At 31.3% G+C, this 22378-nt stretch overlaps 3 protein-coding genes across 7 annotated transcripts in view; 2 read left to right on the top strand and 1 right to left on the bottom strand.

Moving 5' to 3' along the window:
• Positions 7176-12259, top strand: LOC105159686 (delta(12)-fatty-acid desaturase FAD2). Its single transcript, XM_011076843.2, has 2 exons — positions 7176-7331; positions 10774-12259. The coding sequence occupies exon 2, from the start codon at positions 10785-10787 to the stop codon at positions 11934-11936; it is 1152 nt and encodes a 383-aa protein (XP_011075145.1). The 5' UTR covers positions 7176-7331; positions 10774-10784; the 3' UTR covers positions 11937-12259.
• LOC105159777 (VQ motif-containing protein 25-like) lies at positions 16497-16934 on the top strand. Its single transcript, XM_011076962.1, has one exon. It carries the CDS (start codon positions 16497-16499, stop codon positions 16932-16934), a length of 438 nt encoding a protein of 145 aa, XP_011075264.1.
• LOC105159685 overlaps positions 18852-22378 on the bottom strand; it is a 5182-nt gene continuing 1655 nt past the window's right edge. Inside the window, exons 1-4 of one of the 5 annotated variants that reach the window (XR_002286895.1) lie at positions 21606-22351; positions 20229-20281; positions 19622-19739; positions 18852-19198 (exon numbers count right to left, since the gene is read on the bottom strand). Coding sequence is in view for 2 of the 5 variants with exons in the window: in XM_020693168.1 (XP_020548827.1) it covers positions 19668-19739; positions 20229-20281 (125 nt within the window). In the remaining 3 variants the exon portion in view is untranslated. Of the gene's footprint in view, positions 19199-19566; positions 19740-20228; positions 20282-20576; positions 20735-21605; positions 22352-22378 lie in introns of those variants that run through there. The other 4 variants (XR_002286896.1, XR_002286894.1, XM_020693168.1 and 1 more) reach the window with 4 other exon arrangements.

Here is a 22378-nt window from a genome sequence, read left to right as displayed (position 1 = left end):
TTCCTTAAATCCATGGCTTCCGTGCACTTTCATACTCAAACTTTTTTACATAGTTATTGTTTACTTATACATTTCTATCTATTTTGTATTCCAATTTTTTGTTTAATTTATTTTTTTAATTATTATATTTTTCTTTTCGATGCTAATCTTTTTTTTTTTTTTTAATGTATTTAGACTTCTAAAAAATGCATGATAAATATTTGTTATTACAATTGTTGATTTATTTGTTCAATTCATTCTTTTGTTTACATATTAATATTTCATCTTTATTTTAAAATTTATTTGCACAGATGAAAGTGGTCTATTCTTTCATGACCGATGATAATATTATTATATTTTCTATTTAATTGAACTTAATTATTTTGATTTATTTTGTAATTATTTTATTTTATCATTCATGATAATTAATTTACTCTTTATTTTTTTGTTCAAATTGATGAAATAATATTGAGAATTTTAAAACTATTTCAAGTTAATTTTTCTTTTATCATCCTTATTTCATTATTTTTTGTTTTTTACCATTTCAGTTGTCTTTCTTATATCTAATTAAAAATAAGTTTCTATTTTGCTTTATATTTTATTTTTTTAATAATGAAGATCATTTTTATATTTATATATTTTAATACAAACAATACATTTGACTTATTGTTTATTTTTTATATTTATATACAGTATTGAATATATATATAAAAAGTGATTTATATTTAATAAAATGTCATAATTGTGTGAAACTAATCCCCATACAATACAAATTTTGGTAAATCAAGTATGTTGCATATTAGAAAATTTTCTTTGTCAATAATAATTAAATTAAAAATTCAAACTACTATATCTTATCTATTAAAAATAAAAAAAAATAATTTACGTAAAGAGATCCCTTTATAGCACAATGTATTATAAAAAAAAATTATTTAAATTAAAAAATAAAAAATATATAATCGTGCATAGCTCGAGGTAGTATTCATATATATATTTAAATTAAAATGTGATGATTCGTAATAAAAAAGATAAAAAAAAAATAAGACAGGACGTGGAAATGGCAATCAAAGAGGAGTACTTGTTGTGGGCTTTCGACACGTGTCAGGCAAGTGTCATTTCTGTGGTTCATGCAGATAATATGAGTGGATACCCAATGCTTCCGTTTCATTGGACCATTCTAAATCTAAAATTTGGGTCGTCCAATGGTTTCACATTCTAAGATTCACGGGCTTGGATGGATCATGGATGCGAATCCGACGGCCCAAATACAACCACACAACACACAAATATATATCTTGCTTTATACTCTACAGTATATATATATATATACATATACATACATACATATATGGTTGTTGATGATCCTTGGAAAATGTCACCGACTTTGATGTGGTCTTCAGTTGTCCTCACATTTTTTGTTTATTTTTTTAATAGAAAATACGTCAACATTAATTACTCAAATCACTCATATTTATTAAAAAGTTATATATACCAAAATGTTAATTTTACTACACAAATTGCTCTTATTTTATAGTTGTCATAAATGGTTCAGATAATTACACAGAAAATAAAGATTGCTTGATAAATAATCATACAATTAGAAAATCTAAATATAATTATTCCTTTTCATCATTATTATAATATATATATTAAAAATCATGAATCCATATTCATAAATAATATATTACTTACTAGTGGACTTCAATATATATACATAGATAGGGTAATATTGTATTTTGATGATTAAATGATGTTAGGTGCAGCAAATACTATAGTGGGCATTTGTATTTGGTGAGATGATAATCAAGAAACATAGGCATATTTAATATTTCAAACAAGTGGTAATGGGGTGTTTCACCAAAGTCATAACTAGTATTATTAGCTACCATTAATTGGTTTTAATAACTCTACTACACCTTTCTCAAGAGCTAATTCAATTAATTATAATTTTTTATTTTGAATTTAAAAAGGATAGTACCTTCACTACAAAAAAAAAAATTAATATTAGGTGATAATTTTAATATTATCATTAATTATATATATTTAGTGAAAAAAATATTTAATTAATCAAAATAATGAATTTCATGATTTTATAAGTTCAAGCTGGATGTTTTTTTTTTAAAAAGAAAAGAATCAATAATTTTAAAGCAATCAATATATTATTATTACAGCTTTCACTGTCCAATATATATCAGTATTTCTAAATTGATGAATAAATTCAAATTAAATAAAAAATAACATAATACTATTAAAAATAGAATAAATGCGTAAAACTCGAACTCACAGTTTCTGATTAATTGTAGACCAAATTGGACGGCTTAAAAGAGTGTTTGGATGAGTTTGTAATTTCTTATACACCCTTGTAAAATGATTTAAGATTGTTTATGAAATAATTAAAGAATTTCTTCTTAAAAATAAATTGGGAGCTTTCAATATTATGTTTAATTATTATTTTAGCCTCACGAAAAGCATTAAATTTTAGTTGCAAGTAGACATCCATTCACCAATTCAAGAACTTTTATAAAAAACATTACAAAGTTATATTTTATGTTGCCATATATTTTTTTTTTATAAATATATAACTATTTTACAAAATGTATAATATTTTAATTTACATCGGATTTGATTTTAAAAATTAAATTCAAAAATAGTTGTGAAACTCATTTATACTTTTAAAAGACAAATCATATTAACATTTTTTGAGATCATGTCTCATGCATGTCGCAAAATTCGGGTTGGATTGCTAAACTTGGTACCCTGAGATTAGGTCGCTGAATCCCTTTTTGAGCTTCCTAAAAGTGGATTTTGAGAACAGAACACACGTTAGGCTTGTTGGATAGCCCCCAGCTAAGGTCTTTCGATACCTAAGTTAGCAAAGTGGGGTCGAAAGCGATCAATGGAGAGTTAGTGAGATCAGAAAACGTAATAAATGCACTTGTGATTAATGTTCATAAATGCTGGTATTATAGTGTATGATACCGCCTGAGAACTTGCCATGTGGCCTCATCTAGGTGATTGGGTGTCAGATGATCCGACGGCCACAAGAGTGAGCGGGTTGGATGAACCGGGTCAAGCGGGTCAGGCCGGGCGACCCAACCCGTGTCTTTATTCGCGAATCCTGTCCCTTATGGTAGATTTCTTCAAAAAGGAATGACAATTTGATCATTTAGTAATTATCCTCAATGTCTAATTACACAATAATATTTTATTTTTTAAAAATTACAAGTGCAAATGTTGTATTATAATTTAGATGGATACATTCTTAAATAAAAAACTTATACCAACACTCTTGGAAAAGTTTGCATTGGCAGCCAATTAAGAATAATTACAGGATTCGTGTAATTGGATTTGACTTTGATGTGATTTTCTATTAATATAATAAAATTAAGATAAATCAAAATTTAATCTGAATCCAGTATCATTCATACCTACGTTCCATAAGAGTTATGGCGTCAGGCTTCAGAAAAGCAGCAGCCCCAAACAAAGCCTAATTAAAGCGAAAGCCGCCAACTTAGATCGGACGTAATTAGGTTAGGAGTTGGCTCCGCCGTGAATGTTTGATTTTTCTCGAATGCAACTTGATTATCATCATTTTTTATACTGCTTCTGAGTCGCGTTTGGTTGTAAATTTCTCTCACTATTTGACTTCATTTCTGCGATATATTGCTTTTTCTTTTTTCTTTTTTTGGTCGTAGTTAACTTGAGATAATTTAATAGCATATAATTGTATTGTGTATTTTCGATATGTACGTCAAAAAATATATAAATAATTAAATACTCATAAAAAAATTAAAATATAAATTTATAAGTATTTTAGAAATAAAATTTCTTATGTTATGAGATATTGCTTAGGCTTTTTCTTTAATTTTAATTTTTGAGTTTCGTTTTACCAAACAGATCAATGAATAATTAATTTGAAAAAGTCTTTATTCAATTTAATTTTTAAAATTATTTTATTTTTATGATTATTATATTCGCTAAATTCATTTCTGCGTTACAAATAATTTGATTTACGTATACGCTTCTTCCTCTATTTGTAGGGATTGGTTTGAAGAAGTAAAAATCATTGGATTACACCGAAAAGGAAGTCCTCATCATTTTAATGTATTGTATTTTAATTTCAAATGGTGTTAAAAGCATGTTTGAAACCGCAAGAAACATATGTGGTCTCTTACGTCCAATGTAGGAAAAGTGTCAAATCTCGTCAATTGATGAAAAACTTGTCGGATTTGGGCTTTTTTAATTTGATACAATTTTGATGTCTCATATATTAATTTAGTAGTTAAGGTTAAGTCTCGTGAATTATTCCAATGTTATGGGGTTTGAGTTCCACCAAATATGTGGATATTTATTTCACTTTATGTGGATCTAAAGTAATTTATTATTCTATATATAATTAATCGTAATTATACTAACGTACTAATCGAACAATTGTTTGTCGTTTATTGAAATATTTATATAATCATATAAGTGTCATTTATATCTCCAAAAGTTGGATTGATTTGTACCATGACTAAAATTTATCTATCATAAGTTGTTTAACTGTTAGATTAAAACACTCAAACTTGAGCTTGATCTCGAAAAATTCAATACACATTATATATTTTCTATTTATAAAATCGATAAATTCTCGATTTTTGTATTTCGGCCTTGTTTAAAACAATCATGAGTTTCCTTAATATATATTTTTCTTGAATTTTTTGTATTTAAACATACTGAATAAGTTTTAGGTTTAAATTTCATGAAATTAAAAAATATGATTATCTTTTATTTTTAAAAATCTTGTTTATGAATAAATTTAATAAATATTTTAATTGATAATTAATAATTGTTGGCATTGTGATGAAATGGTTTTAATGTTTCACGTAAGCAGTTAATGCGCATGGAAAATTTGAGGACGGTTGAAAAATTAGGCATGGGTCATAAATGTGCTTCAGGTCCAGCCAATTCATTTGTGCCCAAAATACTATCAATCAATCCCACGTTTGATAAGTCATAGATCAAACGAATAATTACACCGTCCTATCTTGAGATTTTATATAATTATACATTGAATTTATGTAGTTTGAAAAATTACGTTGAAATTTTTTTGGCATTTATTCACATAAATAAAATCTATCGAATTTGACGATATTAATAACAAAATTGAATGAAAATTTATATTTATCCTTGATTAATTTATTACTAACTTATTGTAGGCCAAATAAATTGTTTCTGATTAAATTATTATTATGCATCTTCTTACGCTAATGTATATGATGAGATATATCTTTACTTTTATAATGGTAGTTTTGTTAGAAAAATATTTATTTCGCCGATAGTAAATTTGTAATAAGTTAATTGAGGGTAAGTATGATTTTTCATTAAATATTTGTTGAATATCAGCAAATACGGTGGATTTGAACTGATAAATGGATGTATTTGTTAGACATAAACAAGCATCAATGGTATTGAATGCAATTTTTCAAACACACAAGGGGTTTACGTGCAATTAGATGAAATTCTAGGGAAGGACCGTGTAATTGTCCCTAAATCAAATCCTTCTTTAATTTCATTTTGAATCAATTTTATTTATCATATTAAAAGAATAAAAAGTTCGATTAAATAATTTTATATCACAATATATATCTAAATAATAATATATATAAGACAATTTAAATTATTTATATATCGAAAATGATTTGTATAGGCAAATTCATAGATTAAAAAGTACTGATATCATATTAATTCATTATCAATCATATTGTACAGGAACATTTCCACGTACATTATTGAATTTTTTTGAAAGGTTTAATGCAATTTTTGTGATATTGTAAATGAGTATATTATGTTTGTATATAAAAAAATAAAAAAATATCAATTTAACTCTCTGTATAAGAAAGTAAATTGGTTCATTTACAAAATATAAGAAAATATTATGTTATTTTTTTCTTCTTCCTAAAGTATATTTGCTCATTTACAATATCACAGAGAGTTGTTTGCATTTTTTTCAATTTGGTAGTCACACACTCTAATTGAGTGTATTTACAAATTACAATCAACTACTTATAATAACAATTTGCAATTATTTTTTTTCTTCATAAAATCAAGAGGTTATGAGCTCGAACCTTACGAATATAGATATCTAACTTACCAATGATTCCTTCCTCATGAGGTTGAGGTTCTCACAACTAAGAGGACGTGAGTACCAATCGTACGCATGTAGTTAGTCTACTTTTATAGTAGTATGTGTATGTTGCTTTTTTGTTCCATCTGAAGTCGTTGACTGATTTAAAAATATTGTTGTATTGCATATTGAATATTGTAATAGTTTATTGTTTGCTTAAAAAATATCTCTATATTTGAAAAAAAAAAAAGTGACTGATTTATGAAAAAGAAAAATGAATTATACGTATAATATGATTAAAAATTGAATAATCAAAATGGAAATTTATTTACAAGGAAGATATTTGTTGTGGTGAAGCATCAACAACATACAATCAAATGAAAATGTGGCGTAAAGGAGATACGGACACAACACTCAAATCCAATCGTGTAGCTGTAAAATCTTGAATATCAAATTCAGATTTTAATAATTAATTCCTATCTGACTTGGAAATTATTACAAAATCATGATTAACTTAAATTCAAAAAATACAGATTATAATTATTCAACTAGTCATATTAATTCTTAATATTTCAGAATTAAATAAGAATTATATATTTTTTTCTTGAAGTAAGAACGATGATGAATATTAATATTTATTTAATAATATCAAGTAAACTAAACCCAATCAATATTTATTATTATAATAAACAATACTTACTATGCAATAGAAGCAACATCTCACGTATAAGATTATATTTATGCTAATATAATAAAAATACCTTCTACATTCATAAATAATAATTAGTGACACTGTTAATTTTTAAGTACAACAGTCATATGCTTAATTAGATATTTTTTACATATTTGTATTAACACCACTATATAATTTTTTTTATTGGACTGAAAATACTGTAAATTAGTTTTACTTATATTATATTTTAAAATATACAAAATTATTTATTATATGACGAGTTATTACAACAAGTATATAAAAATAGTAAGTTGGATCCGAAGAAATATCAGGCGCGTGGATCCGAACAAAGGCTGCAAGAATTGCATTGAATGAGGTGGGTCCCGCCCTTGTGGGTGGGAGGGAAGGAGGGAGGGAAAACGAAAAAGCTTAAATAGCTCCCACTGCCCATTGCTTTAGCACCCCGTGAACAGAGGCCGCCTACTGCTCTGCTGCTGCCGGCCGCTCAACTCCTCACCTGGGAAAGGAAAGAAGAAAACCGCAGCCAGATTTCTTCTTCCTTTTTCTTCTCAGGTACTCTTTTTTCAAGTTCCTTTCTCCTTTTGTTCTTGTTTTGTTGGAAATGAGATTGGGAATATGGTTTTCGGTGAAATGCGAGTGGATCTTGTTGTGGGCTGGGTTATTAGTGGCGCAGTTTTCTGAGATTTTTGTTGTTTTTTCAATGAATGTGAGCTGGAATGAGTTCTGGGGATTCGGTTTACGGTTTTCGTTGATCCGCAGAAAAACGTGTGTAGATCTTGATGTGTCTGTTTCTTAATGGGTGAGATTGTTTGAAATTTGTGCATTGAGTTTGTATGATAATGCTTGAGGAAGAGTTGATCTGATGCTCTTACATGCAAAAGCAGAGACGACGAAACTGTACGTTTTTATTTGGTGTTGTCTTTATAAATTTTGGAATTCCGACATTTTAGGGATCTGAACCTTGTGTTTTGGATGAATTAACGCTCATTTCTGTAGTTTCTTTCAAACCGTTCTTTTTCATAGCAATGGAGAAGGGGAGAAAGATGAAGAAGACAGGTCCGGTTGAGGGGGGGTGGGGGTGGTGGTGGGAATAGAAGGAGAGGGGGTTGGTGGGTATATTAGTTTATATTTTTATTTATTAATAGTCTTTTTCTAAAATGTGAAGATTTTAATTTATTCTTTTTTATAAATTATAGAAAATTAATTACGTTTTATATCTTATTATTATAAATTGTATTTATTTTATATATTTTTGAATCTATTTTTGTGTGTTTTTGATTAAATTATCTGTGGAATTATTATTAGTGTTAATTAAAAGGAATTTACTCCACCAATTGGATTAGTGTACCTTAATTTATTTATATACCACATAAATTTTATCTTCTGCTATTCAAAAATTTGAAAAATTCAAGGTTTTAATTATAAATAATTAGTTATTTATGAAATACATTATTAGTTTTTTGAATAAATTATTATTACAAAAATTTAGTAAATTAATGATTTACACACAAATATTATTCTAATGATATATACAATTCAACCCACTTACAAATAAAATTATATACAAATATAAATACATATAAAAAGACATGAACAATAAATTTTGTTTCAAAAAATAAAACCAAACATACAACACCTATTTTACATTATTTTTAATCATCTCTAAAAATAAATCCAAATATATACACTATGTTCAAAACATACTTACTTATCTTTGTTTTTTTTTATCTATCTCTACAAAACACAATAAAACACTTCAAAATTTTATCCAAACATTATGGAGAGTTTTTTTCTCTTTTTCTTCTTCTTCTTTTTTTTTTTTTTATAGAAGTTTCTTTTATTGTTGGAGTAGATTAAACGTCATCTGGGTTCCAGAAATATCTGAGATATTTTCCACTTTCTGTTGCTACTTAACCCAAAAAAAAATGGCATCCCTGTCTGCGGCTGCTCTGACGCCCCATGCAAGAATCTATATTTTATTCTTTTTTGGTCCATTTAAATCATATTTTTTATAAATATATTTCCTCCAGATTCAGATTTTCAGGATTCTCTTCAGGTTTTCATATTTTAATATTAGTTATATATAATTTTAAAATGTGGATAAATGTAAAGGCAGACACAAATAGGTAATGTCCTGAAAAAGATTTTCTTGTATATTTGGTTTTTGTGGATCCATGGTTTCTGGCCTTTGCCAATTTAAGTTACAGGAACATTAATGCTTCTCCGTATCTTTTGGCTCCCATGTGCTTTAGGGTCGGCTTTTGCTAAGCTCCAAAGGTTTTTTTTTTTTTTTTTATAGTAAGTTTGAGATTATCGAAGTAGTTTTTTAAATTTATGAGGCAGTGCAAGGTTCTGCAAATATAGCAAGTGGGCTGATCACTTGAGTTTGAGTATTGTATGATCAATGTCTGGCAACTTGCATTGAAAAGTTTGTCCATATGCTACTGTCTCTATTGATATTCATAAGAGGCCAGCATTGAACACCGCGATGTAAGTTAGATGGAATTTTAGTTTGAGCCTCAAATTGCTCACATGGTTAGCATCAGATCCAACTACTTTTTGTGCCTTTCTTTGTCCTTTTCTGGAGGTTATGGGTCACGCTGCTTGACGGTTAGCCTTTGATGATGTTGATTTGAGGTCATGTGGTCCACTCCAATATAATACTTCTCTTTCTGCATTGAATTATAGTTGCAGTATTGGTTGCCGGTTGGCCGGATCTGTATGTATGAATCCAGTCATATACTCTTTAACAGACTGTAATTTATATATGTATCTAATTATAGTTTTATCTTTAAGATAGGTGGCTGATCAAGGTTCTATGTCTAATTATGGTGAAATCTGAAAGACAGCTGGTTCTGTTAGTAGGTCCATTAATTGACTCCAGAATTCTAAGTATAACAGCTCTGCTTAACTAGCCGGATATTGAGATAACGTCCTTGGATGGCCCATATGTTGGCTTTATTTGTCGACCATAATTTTGTCTAAATTGGGATAGTTACCTTCCTCTGCAGTTTCAAGTGTCACATCCCAAAAACTATTAGTTAAGCATAGTCAAAGAAATCATTTATTTGGACAAAACTCTCTTGCATGAGCAAGAACTTTTAATGTCTGATGTGTCACTTGACTTGGTTCCTATTGTGTCTTTCTTTATTGGGTCTCCTCAAGTGGTTGGGGGCATCTCGTATTAAGAGAATAAAACTGCACTATGGTTGGCCTGTCTGATTCTCATTCTGGGAATCTCCTTTAGTTTATGCTTTATTCTTCTCTGAAGCCCTCTAAGATGCAGGCATGCGTACGTCAGGCATTTTTCTTAAATTGTTTAATATATTTCAATAAGTACTGTACTGTCTATTAGGATATCATCTACATATTGAGCTTTAGTTTTCCTTGCTAGTTATGTGTTGGATAAGGAGACTTTGCTAGCCTTGAAGTCCAGTCAGCAGATAGAATTCCTTGCATTCTGATGTTCAATTTCGATGCTTTATGTCATTAAATTAAAACTCAAGAAAGGAGTAAAATAAATTGTGTTTCTCTGCAGTGTACTATTGTTTCTTCAGTTTGTTGTGTGCGGCACCTGCCATTTTGTCTTGCATTCGTGCTATACATCTCACCAAGACTTTTATATTGATTAAGTTATTTTAATAGTCACATCAAAGGCTTACATGAATGTCTTTCAGTAAAATTTAAAATGTGAGAGTCCGTTTGAAAAGTATGGGCCTTTTTTTCCCCCTCCTGCCCTTAGAACAGTGTATATCCGCATTGGTACACAAGTTGGCCTCTTCCCCCCAAAAAAAAAAAAAATTACTGTTCATGTCAATTTACATGTTAAGGTAGTTACTTGTTTCTTGATTTGGTATTTGTTTGAGTGCTATTTGTTCCTATATAGGATGCTAACTCATTGTTGACCACTTTTTCCTGTATCTTAACAACTTATCCGTTTTTTCTTCTGACAAGCTACAATAGCATTCAGCTCACCTTCATCCACCCTGTGCAGGTTGCTGAACAATGGGTGCTGGAGGCAGAATGTCAGTCCCTCCTGAGGGTAAGAAGTCAAAATCTGATGCCTTCCAACGAGTTCCACACTCAAAGCCTCCATTTACGCTTGGTGAACTAAAGAAAGCCATCCCGCCTCATTGTTTCCAGCGATCAATTCCCCGTTCCTTTTCATATGTGATATATGATCTCGCCATTGCCTCTCTTTTTTACTATGTGGCCACCAATTATTTCCACCTCCTTCCACCCTCACTCTCCTGCCTAGCCTGGCCACTTTACTGGATATGCCAAGGCTGTGTGCTAACTGGTGTTTGGGTTATTGCCCATGAATGTGGCCACCATGCCTTCAGTGACTATCAATGGCTTGATGATACTGTTGGCCTAATCCTCCACTCGGCTCTCCTAGTCCCATACTTCTCCTGGAAGTATAGTCACCGTCGCCACCACTCAAATACTGGTTCACTTGAGCGTGACGAAGTGTTTGTGCCCAAAGTCAAATCTGGAATTCGTTGGTTTGCCAAGTACATGAACAACCCACCTGGCAGAGTCCTCATGCTCATTGTCCAGTTCACTCTTGGCTGGCCTTTGTATCTGCTGTTCAACGTCTCTGGAAGACATTATGACCGGTTTGCATGCCACTATGACCCTAAAAGCCCTATTTATTCTGATCGTGAGCGCCTCCAAATCCTCATCTCTGATGCAGGCGTTCTTGCTGTCACCTATGGGCTTTACCGTCTTGCAATAGCTAAAGGACTTGCTTGGTTAGTCTGTGTATATGGTGGCCCTTTGCTCGTGGTTAACGCATTCCTAGTTTTGATCACATATCTGCAGCACACTCACCCAGCGCTGCCTCACTATGATTCATCTGAGTGGGACTGGCTGCGGGGAGCTTTGGCTACAGTTGACAGAGATTACGGTATTCTGAACACTGTGTTCCATAACATAACTGATACTCATGTAGCACACCACCTGTTCTCGACCATGCCTCATTACCATGCGATGGAGGCAACAAAGGCTATCAAACCAATTCTAGGTAACTACTATCAGTTCGACGGGACGCCAATTTTTAAGGCGGTGTGGAGAGAGGCAAAGGAATGTATATACGTGGAGCCAGACGAAGGTGACAAGAATAAAGGCGTCTTCTGGTACAATAACAAGCTTTAGATTTGGGTGAGGAAGGAATGCCCAGATGCAAGAAGGTGAACATCCGGGGCTGTTGTTGTAGGAGATTCTTGGGTTTCATTTCCAGCTAATTAAGGTTGCTTTTTTTTGTGGAAACTCTCAATTTCGTGTAAGTTGAACAAGAGTCCTTTAGGGGTTGCACTATTAGGGAGTTAAAAGCCCATCTGTATGTGTGGGCTCACGAAATGTTCGGCATTCAACATCTAGAAATAGCATCTTGTTGTACTTGTTCTTGCAAGTTTCATAGCCCATGTCTTTCTTATGTTGTCCTTATTCACATATTGCATCAAATTCCGTTCAAATTCTCCAAATTGAGCAACAATACAGAGTTTTAACAAAGACTGATCAATACAACATTGTGATGAAGATGCTTTCTATATTGGGAGCCTAGTTAAAAATTGATTCTTTACAGCATTAGTGAAAGTGTCCATATTAGTTGCAAATGAGAAGTTGGAGTGGTTTATAAGCTTTAAGTTTTCATTTTTCTAATTAGATGTTTTTTCAGGACAAAAAACTAGAGCGAATAATATTTTTGGTCCCACAAACTATGCCAAATGACATGATTTGCGACTCAATTGGTTTTCTGTTGAGTTTTATGATTTTGTAGTTTGTAATCAATATGGCATGTTTGCTTACATCATTATCGACCGTCACTCCAATATATAGGTAATGTTTTGTTTCATTTTACAGTTACATATTAATATTATGTTGTTTTACAATTATAGTTTCTAATTTTTAAATGGGACGTTGATGTAACAAAAAATATTACCAAAAAATTCCAACCTTTACCGGACTCCATAACCATTTATGTGCTAAATAAGGATTGAGTTGGTACCAAAGTCATTAAATGAGGCCGATGCTCTAATTTGACATGTTTGGGCCCAAACTTGATACGTCCAAACAACAACGTTTTAGTCCTAAGCAAAAGGGAGGAGGAAGTGGCTTGCGACGGGGAGGCGGAAGGGGGAGGCCGCGGTAGCGCCAGGGTAGGGAGATGGTGGCGGCGGCGGTCGACGATTTGAAGCGAAAAAGAAAGAAAATATTTATATATATGTATATAATTATTATATACTAATACATAATATAACTAAATATTATTTATATAAATATATATGTATTAATAAATTAAATTAAATATATATAAATAAAATAATATTTTATTAATAAAAAAATATCTAAATGCACGAGGGACGCGTGTAATACATCATTGGGTTGAGGGATATTTTGCTATAATTTTGTATAACACAAGAAAACAAATTATTATTTTATTTTTCACGTAAAGATAAATTACTTATTTTCAATAAAACAAGGGGTGAATTGCATTTTTTTTCCATATAAGATATGCACTATCAAAAATGTCTTGCCCAAACTGTTCCATAAAAAAAAAAAGATCTTTACTGGGAGTCCTTAAAAAAATTATTAATTTTAAATAAGAAAGGTAAAAAAATTGAGATTGAAATAAATCCAAATAATAATTAAAATAAGGGTAAATTACAACGATCTTTTATGAGGTTTAGCATAATTACAAATATTCTATCGTTGTTTCAAAAATTATCATATTCCCCTGATTTTAACGGTTGTCTAACAATTAGTTTAATCTGTTAGATTTTTATCCATTTTTATAGTGAACTGACCAAAATGTCCTTATGAATAAAAAATTATAATTTTATTTATTTTTTTAAAAAATTATTTTTTATGAACTAATTGGATAAATTTTTTATAATTTTTAAGATTTTTTCATCTATTTTTTTATAAATTTTTAATTTTTAAGAAAAGAAAAAAATACAGTAAAAGTAAAGTTGACAATTTCATACCTCCATCCAAGGATCATATAATTTCATCAAATATCATGAGAATATTTATAATTTTTTAAACAATAAGTAAATATTATTAATTATACTAAATTTTAAGGAAAGTAATTGTAATTTATGGATAAAACAAATATTGGGGAGGGTGTAGGTTGAATGAACTGGACCGCGCACGTTAGCAAAGAGGAGAAGGATCCAGGTAGATTTACACCCGAGATGATAGGTTATGGGAGGCACGTTGAAAGGGTCCATGCGAGACCCCTGCTCCACGTGGCGCCATCACAGCTAGAGGAAGCAGGAAATTTTAGGGGGGAAAAGAAATCGAATAAATGATTCGTGGGGGCCGGGCCGGCACACGAGGCTCGTGTCTGAGCTTACGTCACAGGAGATCCGGTTGATATCCGGCCACTCATCTCCTGACATCCACTCGCACATCCAACGGTTATCACACGGCTATAATGTACGTGCATGTATGATTTGGATCTCAAGTAGCTCAACAAACAAGATTACATGGCCGCCGGCTATCTCATATCATATCATGCTCTCCACCCTTTTTATTCTTAATATTTAATTATTTCAATTTTAATTTTCTGCCTCAATTTTTTCTTTATTTAATTTCCTGTCTACTAATTCTTGTTTACCCACTATCTACGAGAAATATGCTTTTTTTTTTTCTATTAATTACCATAATTAAAAATAAAAAATATAATAAATACTGATTAATTATAATTAGACAACAGTAATTAGTCGTTGTTTTCCGCAAATGAGGCGAAACATTAGCTACAACTGAATAATTACGACGAATATTCTAATTATAGGTAAAATCATGACGAAAGTTGGTTGATTAAAATTTAAATTTCTGTATTGATTTTGAAATTTGGGGTTTATATATGTAAAAAAGAAAAATAAAAAAAATGACAATGTTGATAGTAGTGGAGTAGAATTGATTGTTGGGGGTAGTGATGATAGATTCATGACTATATAATTAATCAGCAAAGCGGCATTAATGGAATTTAATTATTTCACATATGGGATATATTCACATAAATGCAAACACACAAACAACAAACTTGTAATTTTTAATTTTTAATTTCAAGTGAAAGCCATCAGTTATTATTTTTTAAATAAATTAAAATATTTATATTGAACGACTACCCAAAACTATAACAATCATATATTAATTATCAACATCTATTATTAAAATAGAATAACATTTCAGATATTGGTACGTAGGTCCAAATCCATGACCTTAGAGTCATAGGACCTTATCTTTGTCGATTCAGCAAAACCTCATTATCAACAAAAATTCTAATTATTAATTGCATACCTAAATTCAACAACATATAGATGTGCAAAGTTTAATTAATTATTAATATTGGGCATCTGTATATATAACTATGCAATTAATAGAAAATGGTAGGCATGACACATTTGGTTTGTGATTAATCCAACTCCGCAGATTCTCTTCTTATAAGTGATCATGAAATCACGTATACCTATCAAATTATTTTTTATTTATATATATATATAAATAAATAACTTATAAAATATTTGTAATTTTTATTTATATATATATATATATATATAGAGAGAGAGAGAGAGAGAGAGAGAGAGAGAGAGAGAGTGCAGTTGTTTTGTCCTGGAACATGCGGACATATCTAAAACTTGAAAGTAAGGGTCTGTGTGTGTGGGTGGGTAAGAAAATAATAATGTATTTAGGAAATTAAACTGATATTATTGTTTTGCCAAACACACACACACACACACACATATATATATATATATGTATGTATGGAATCCATGCACATTAATTATACTGATATGATTAATTTGTTTAATTTCTCATGATTTGATATTTTCATGTTCAGTAATAATTCAGAATTAAATATATACAGTAACTAAATTTGATTTTTAGTTTAACTAATTAATCAAGAAAAGCAAAATTACTAAAGAAGACAATAATTATTAATGAATGACAGCACATAGAACAATACTAATTAATTAAGATAATAGTATTATCACACCAATAGACAAGTTGGCAAGTATGCTCTACATTAATAAAATGGGTTTAACCAAATTAATAATACTATATAAATTAAAAAAAAATAGCCCTAGCTAGCTACTGTCATTTCAAGTACAAAAATGAAAATTTCTAGCTCAAATTTGAACTAATTATACGATAATTAGTATAATATACTTGTCACAAAATTAATGTATAATTCAAAAATAGTGAACAATCATACTACAAGTATATTATAGTTGATGTGTGATTTATAACTGGGCGGGATCGACCAAACATGATTTTGGTAAGAAGTTTTGGTACAAAAACCCCTTGATATGCATGGTTACATAGAATATATGATTATGATATCAAGAATTGGGGGACCATTCAATTTGTTTCAGTTGTATACTTTATTGACTCTCTCTCCAACCCAATATGTCATACTAGGGTTCATCCAATTCTTGCCTCAACAGACTGACAACTTCATTCTTTTTTCCCTTAATCATTAAAATTATTTCCTATGTTGTCCGATTTCCTTCCCCACCTATATATACAAACACCCCACCTTCTTCTCTTTTTCGGACAATAATAATATTCACACCAACTCCCTCTCAAATTCCCCTCTATCTTCAATCTTTCTGATACCAGTTCTTGATCATGTACATGAAAACGGAACGATTCATGGAAAAACAAAGCTGCACCCCAAACACAACCTTATCACATGCACTACCCATGCACAAGAATTCGCACACTATATCCAAATCGAAGCCCAAGATCCGGATCATCCACATATTTGCACCGGAGATCATCAAAACGGACGCCGCCAACTTTAGGGAGCTGGTGCAAAGGCTCACTGGGAAGCCCACAGCAGACGATCATCATCGGAACATTAACTGCTGCACGAAGACGAGGATTTTAAGGAAGAAAGAGCAGAGGGTTTTGTCGTCATCAAACAAGAAAATGGAGGTGTCTTGGAGGGGTGAGGCAGTGATGGGTGAGAGGATAAAGGGAGAAGAAGAGATTTGGAGGGCTGCAAATTCAGGAGGTGGATTCTTGGCTGGTTTTGCTGAGTTCGATGGATTCCTGCAGGAGCTTAATCAGTTTCCGTTTTTGGAAGGTACAACTCAGATGAATGATGCTTATGGAGGAGACCAGTCACAACTTGCTTGATGTTTGGTTGATCAAGAGCTTATCCACTTTCCGTTTTTGGAAGGTACAACTCGGATATGCTTGTGGAGAGTTACAACTCAGGATGAATTAATGGTGGTTTAGTGTCATGATTGTTTGATTAATTATTCTTTTGGGGTTTAATTAGGGATTGATTGATTAGCTTAATTATATATGATCTTCATCAGCCATCTTCTTGGTGATATTTATTAGTGGTCCGTTTGGCATCAGATATTCTGAGTTTAATTCTAATTTTTGTGATGTAAATAACTACTAATTAATTTCATGGTGTGTATCTCTAATTTTATTGCAACATTTTGATTACTTAGTTAAGTGGTTGCTTACAGAAGACCCGAGTTGAGTTTTGATTGAATTTGAATTAATTATATGGTAACTGTAATGACTTGTCATGTAATTAATATACAATTCAAACAAATATACTTATTCTGCTATTGATATAATTGAAGGGAGCTGATTTTTGAATAAAAATTTGCATACATTGTGCAGGCTCCATTTGGATGTTTTTCAGGCAACTGATTACTTGTGTTGTTTTATCTTAACCGTCTTGTTTGGATTCTTGCACAGACTTCCACTTCCATCTTTTCTTCTTGGATGTCTTTTCCCTTTTCTTTGTCTTTGTTTTCTTGTATATGTGGGCCAAATTCAATACTTGAAATTTCTTTATTCAAATCACATTTTTTTCGTATTAAATACATCATATAAAAAATATAATATTATATAATTGATTAGTTTTAATTAATTGTATATCATACATTACATAACAAATATATTATATTTTTCATATAATTAATTTAAGTCTGACATTTCTTCAATACGAATATCCCACCTTGCTCTAACCAGAGCTCAAAAAAGTGTATTAAAGCTCAACTTCGACTTAAGAGGTGTCTGGGTAAAATTATAAACTTTTTAAAATAAAATTTTAACAATCTCTTTCAAATCGATTACAAATATAAATTTAATAATAATATATTATAAGTTCCATCATTTTATTTTATTTAAACACTTGTTTTTAAAATAAAATCTGACGACTTATAAATTTTTTTAAAAAAAAAAACATTTCATAAAATAAATTTAATCAAATACCTTGAGGGCAAAAAAAAGTAGAAGTTGAAGTTTGCAAACCAAAGAGAGGAATCTGCACATCGTACATGTATAATAAAATTCCTTATTCGAGAATTTAAATGTGTTGATGATCGAAAATGTATATTCATTGGAGCAAGTAGTCCAAACCCCATTTTTTATTTCATGGTCATAGACTCATATGATCCATAATTGCTCACTCTAACACGTTCTGTCCATAATTATCCAACAAAACAGTAACATATAATGTTTGCTTAAAATCTTTGATCATGGGATATATATACTAAATCCAAAAAATTCGAATTCTTTTATTTTCAATATTTTCTGCGTTCTTTTATTCATTTTAATTTATTAAAGTTGATAAATATTGATCGGGGGAATCGCCATCGTATGAAGACTAATATCCCACTAATGCGAATTATTATCAATTTAAATAATAATTTCTTGTATTAGGTATCTTGATATTTAATAATATAATTATTTTTATTTTATAAATTTGAATTATATTTATATAATGATTGATCGGGAAAAAAAAGAAAAAAAAGGGTGGTCGAGCACTGGGATGGATGGAAGATGCATTCACCCACAGAACCAATAACGAAACTCCAAGTCTTAGGATAAAAGTATAATTGCAATTAATATTGACTTAGAACATCAAAGTCTACGCTAATTTTATTCAAAATTTAGCAATTAAAGATTCTTGGCAGCTAATTATTATTCTTAAAGTCCAAATTAATGAAGTAATGATGCCGACGACGACGACTATGACGATGACATTCATAATATCACAAAAACACAGATCTTAATTAAAGATCAAAACTATAATATATACCAACAGCTCTCAAGTCAAAACAAGTAAAGCACGTTTCCTTCAAGTGGCAGATTCATACTTCACATTTTACTACAAGAAAAAGAAATGGCTGCCCGGAAACGATAATGTCTGATTTTTTTTGTACTTAATTGCAAGAAAGAAATGTGAACTAGATGTGAAAAGAGAAGATTTCAATACCAACTCTGATGACAACCCTTACTAGTTGTCATCTGCATCAACAACTTCTCCTTTGCTGCTCTCAACATGTATCCACCAAACAAGAAAGTTATATTTACCCACTCTTTGGATGACCGAACGACCATTGTTTGTCGGTCTATTTGCAATGTTGCGGCAGCTGATCCAATAAAGAAAAATGAATGGTAAGACGAAAATTAAGAGGGTCGTTGGCTAAGTTTATTTAAAACATCTTATAAATTTATACATTTATAAGATATTTTTGGAGCTTACCAAATGGTTGTGTCGCTTATTTTAAAGATAAGCTTTTGAAATGTTTGGATAAAATACGATAATGGAGCTTATAAAAAGATGTTAGTAATGAAAATCTTATAACTAAAATGATAAATATAAAAGAGTTTGTTATAATTTTATAAGTTAACAACTTCGAATATCTTATGATTGGATCTTATAAGCTCTTTAATAAACACTTTTCAACATCTTATAAGTTCTCATGTTATGAAAAAGCTTATAATCTGAACCAAAGACCTCTAAGAGAGAACATGGACGGCTTTTGTTGTGATCTCACTCTAGAAGAGCTTACTTGCATTTCTTCAAAGAGGCCTTCAACTTTCTTACTTGGTTCATGGTTACACCGTCTGCGATGGTCCTGGATCTAGTCTTCTAAGAACTTCAGGTACTCCAGCAGTATCTCTTATTATCTGCATGCAGATCGTCCAATTTATAGTATTGAAAGTAATGGGATTATAAGATGAAATGCATCTGCCATGCTCCGACAAACATGTGAATCTAAATCAAGACTTCAGATATTCAACAATCACGTGTTTTCATATAATGTGCGGAAAAATTGGATGTCAGGCTCCAGGGGCTTCTAGTGAAGTTAAAGTGAATGAATATGTTATTGTTGTGTTCTATGGAAATCAATATCCCAATTCTTTTCCAAAGTTATATTACGGTATCAAAGTTTCATATAAATTTTGCAGTGCTTTTGTTTCTTTTTGGCATATATTGGTAATGTGCCCCATTGTAACAATGTAAGCCATAGCAGCAAAGCCCGATATATAAGTATAAAACTTTGTTCGCACCCCCCTGCCCCCAAACTTCCACTTTTAGATCCTTCCCTAATCAAGTGGCATAAAAGACGAGATTTTAGACTCCTTATATCAGAAAGAGCAACAACAAGAACATACCAGGATCTCTTCATCAAGATAAGAAATCATAAACAGCCTCTCGAATGTTCCACCTGCAGTCATAAAAAATTGATTGAACTAAATATTTTGAAATTCCAAATTGCGCGTGTCATATTCTAAGAATTCATTTGAAAAGAATAGAATGTAGGAAGCATTAAAATAAAAAGATTGGATGGAATTTACTATTTTCTTTGATAACAACTTAGTGCTGGATAAGTTTAAGGAAAGGGAGTGAAATAGTTCGCATGGAGATCTCGAAGAAAATCTCAAACACAAGAGGTAGCAGGTCATTTGAAACTGAAGTGTGTATATGTTACTGTCAACTAAAAGGGCATGATTTGGCTTTACAGGCACAAAGACATTTGCAAAGTGATCTCAGCCTCAGCAGTCAACTTTTGATGGTATATCTGAAGAAGGATGTGTCACCCTTCCCTACCATGCCGCTTTCACTTCTTCTCAAGTAAGGTCATAAAAGGACAGTCGTTTCTTGGATGTATGAGGAGGCGTAGCCAATTAGTCTTTAATAAAAATACTTGTCACAGCAAGCAGACAATAAGCATGCAATAGAATGCAACTTAAACAAAAATTTAGGAGCAAAGAGCCCAGGGCTTCCTAATCCAAACCACTCGAAATTCCATCGACCTTCCAAGTAAGGGGACCTGAATAGCCCAAAACACTAAAGTAAAACCTTAGCGAGAAGCTATTCCACATTAATGCTTTAAGAAAATAAACATCTAACGTTGTTGGTCGTGGAGTCGGATTCAGCCTCTCGAGGCTGACTATTCTCTCATTGACATCAATCCGTTGTTTTTCCTGTGACCAATGCCTCAAAACCCCCAGCATCTTTGAACTGAAAATATACAGCAATCATTGATGTTGCAAGTAACTTGATTCAGTAGTTTGTTCCTATTTCTGACCCCTTCCCTACCACATTAAGACATCCCTTAAATACAGAAACTAGACATTTTTAAGCAGAGAGCAAGTCCCACATTCACATCAAGCAACAATCTTTTAATAAGCCTAAGTTTCAATGGAACATTGGCCAGAAAGTTAGTCCAAACTCAGACCTTTGAAGCAAATTACAAACCAAACCTGTTTCCTTAAACCAAATTACTGCGAAGATTGAGCACCCCAAATCATACCCATTACTCATTTTCCTTCAGAAACAATAGAAATGGGAAAAATGAGAAAGTAGTTTTTTTTTTTAAAAAGTAATAATAACCGAAAGAAACTCGCCGCTAGAAGCAGAGATTCCTTGGCAGAGAGTCTTTCCATTTGTTTGGCATAAGCAGCAGAAGGCCCTTGTACTGTTTGCTGCACCATCGCTGCATTCTCTGCCTATTTTCTTTCCCCCACTTGAAAATTTTCCATAATTACCTCTTCTGTCAGGATTTCCAACAAGTAGAATGCAGGTAGCGAAGGTGGAGACGATGACCTACGAGGTTGGCGCACTGCTAATAGGGGGTCTGAGTTGAGATTGAGCAGGCCATTGAAAATTCTTTCTAAAGCTAGCTACTGAAAATGATCTGATAAAAGAAAAAGACTTTTAAGTTACAGGATCGTTTCCTGTGCACAAGAATGTGTACACTGTGTGTGTTAGTGTGGTGAATGAACAGTGGTTGGTTTGCTGGTCACATGCTGGTTGATTGATGAGTTCTTGGACCTGTTTTTTGATGCAGCTTTTCTAATGGGTCTTCTTGTCTGCTCTTGTCAATTAGTTTCATTCAATCAAGAGTAAAAAGCGACGTGGCAGTTTAGGATTTGTAGTTAGCAACGGTTGTCTTGAAGTTGGCCGGGTTAGGATCATCGACATCATGTACGATGTTTGATTTGAAAAAATCTCATAAAGAAAATTTAGTTCTCAACTGCTATGCTAACCAGCTTTGAGTAAAGGTATCAAAAGACTTTCTTTTTGTTAATAAAATGTACAAGAAAGTTATGATCTTGTTTCCAAGAAGCAACCAGAGACGTACAGAGCACAAACCATTACTATCAAAAGAGTACAGGATTACTGATGCACATTAACAAGAACACCACTTCTCTATTAGCCATTTCCTAGAAGGGTAAAATTCCCATATGTCATTGTAAACAAAGAATCAAATTACAGAACTGTAATGAGAAATGAAAAAGAAGAGAAAAGAAATGCAGCA

Source organism: Sesamum indicum, linkage group LG4 (assembly GCF_000512975.1).
Source record: "Sesamum indicum cultivar Zhongzhi No. 13 linkage group LG4, S_indicum_v1.0, whole genome shotgun sequence".
NCBI classification, from domain to species: domain Eukaryota; kingdom Viridiplantae; phylum Streptophyta; class Magnoliopsida; order Lamiales; family Pedaliaceae; genus Sesamum; species Sesamum indicum.
This window is presented reverse-complemented; position numbering and strand designations above follow the sequence as displayed.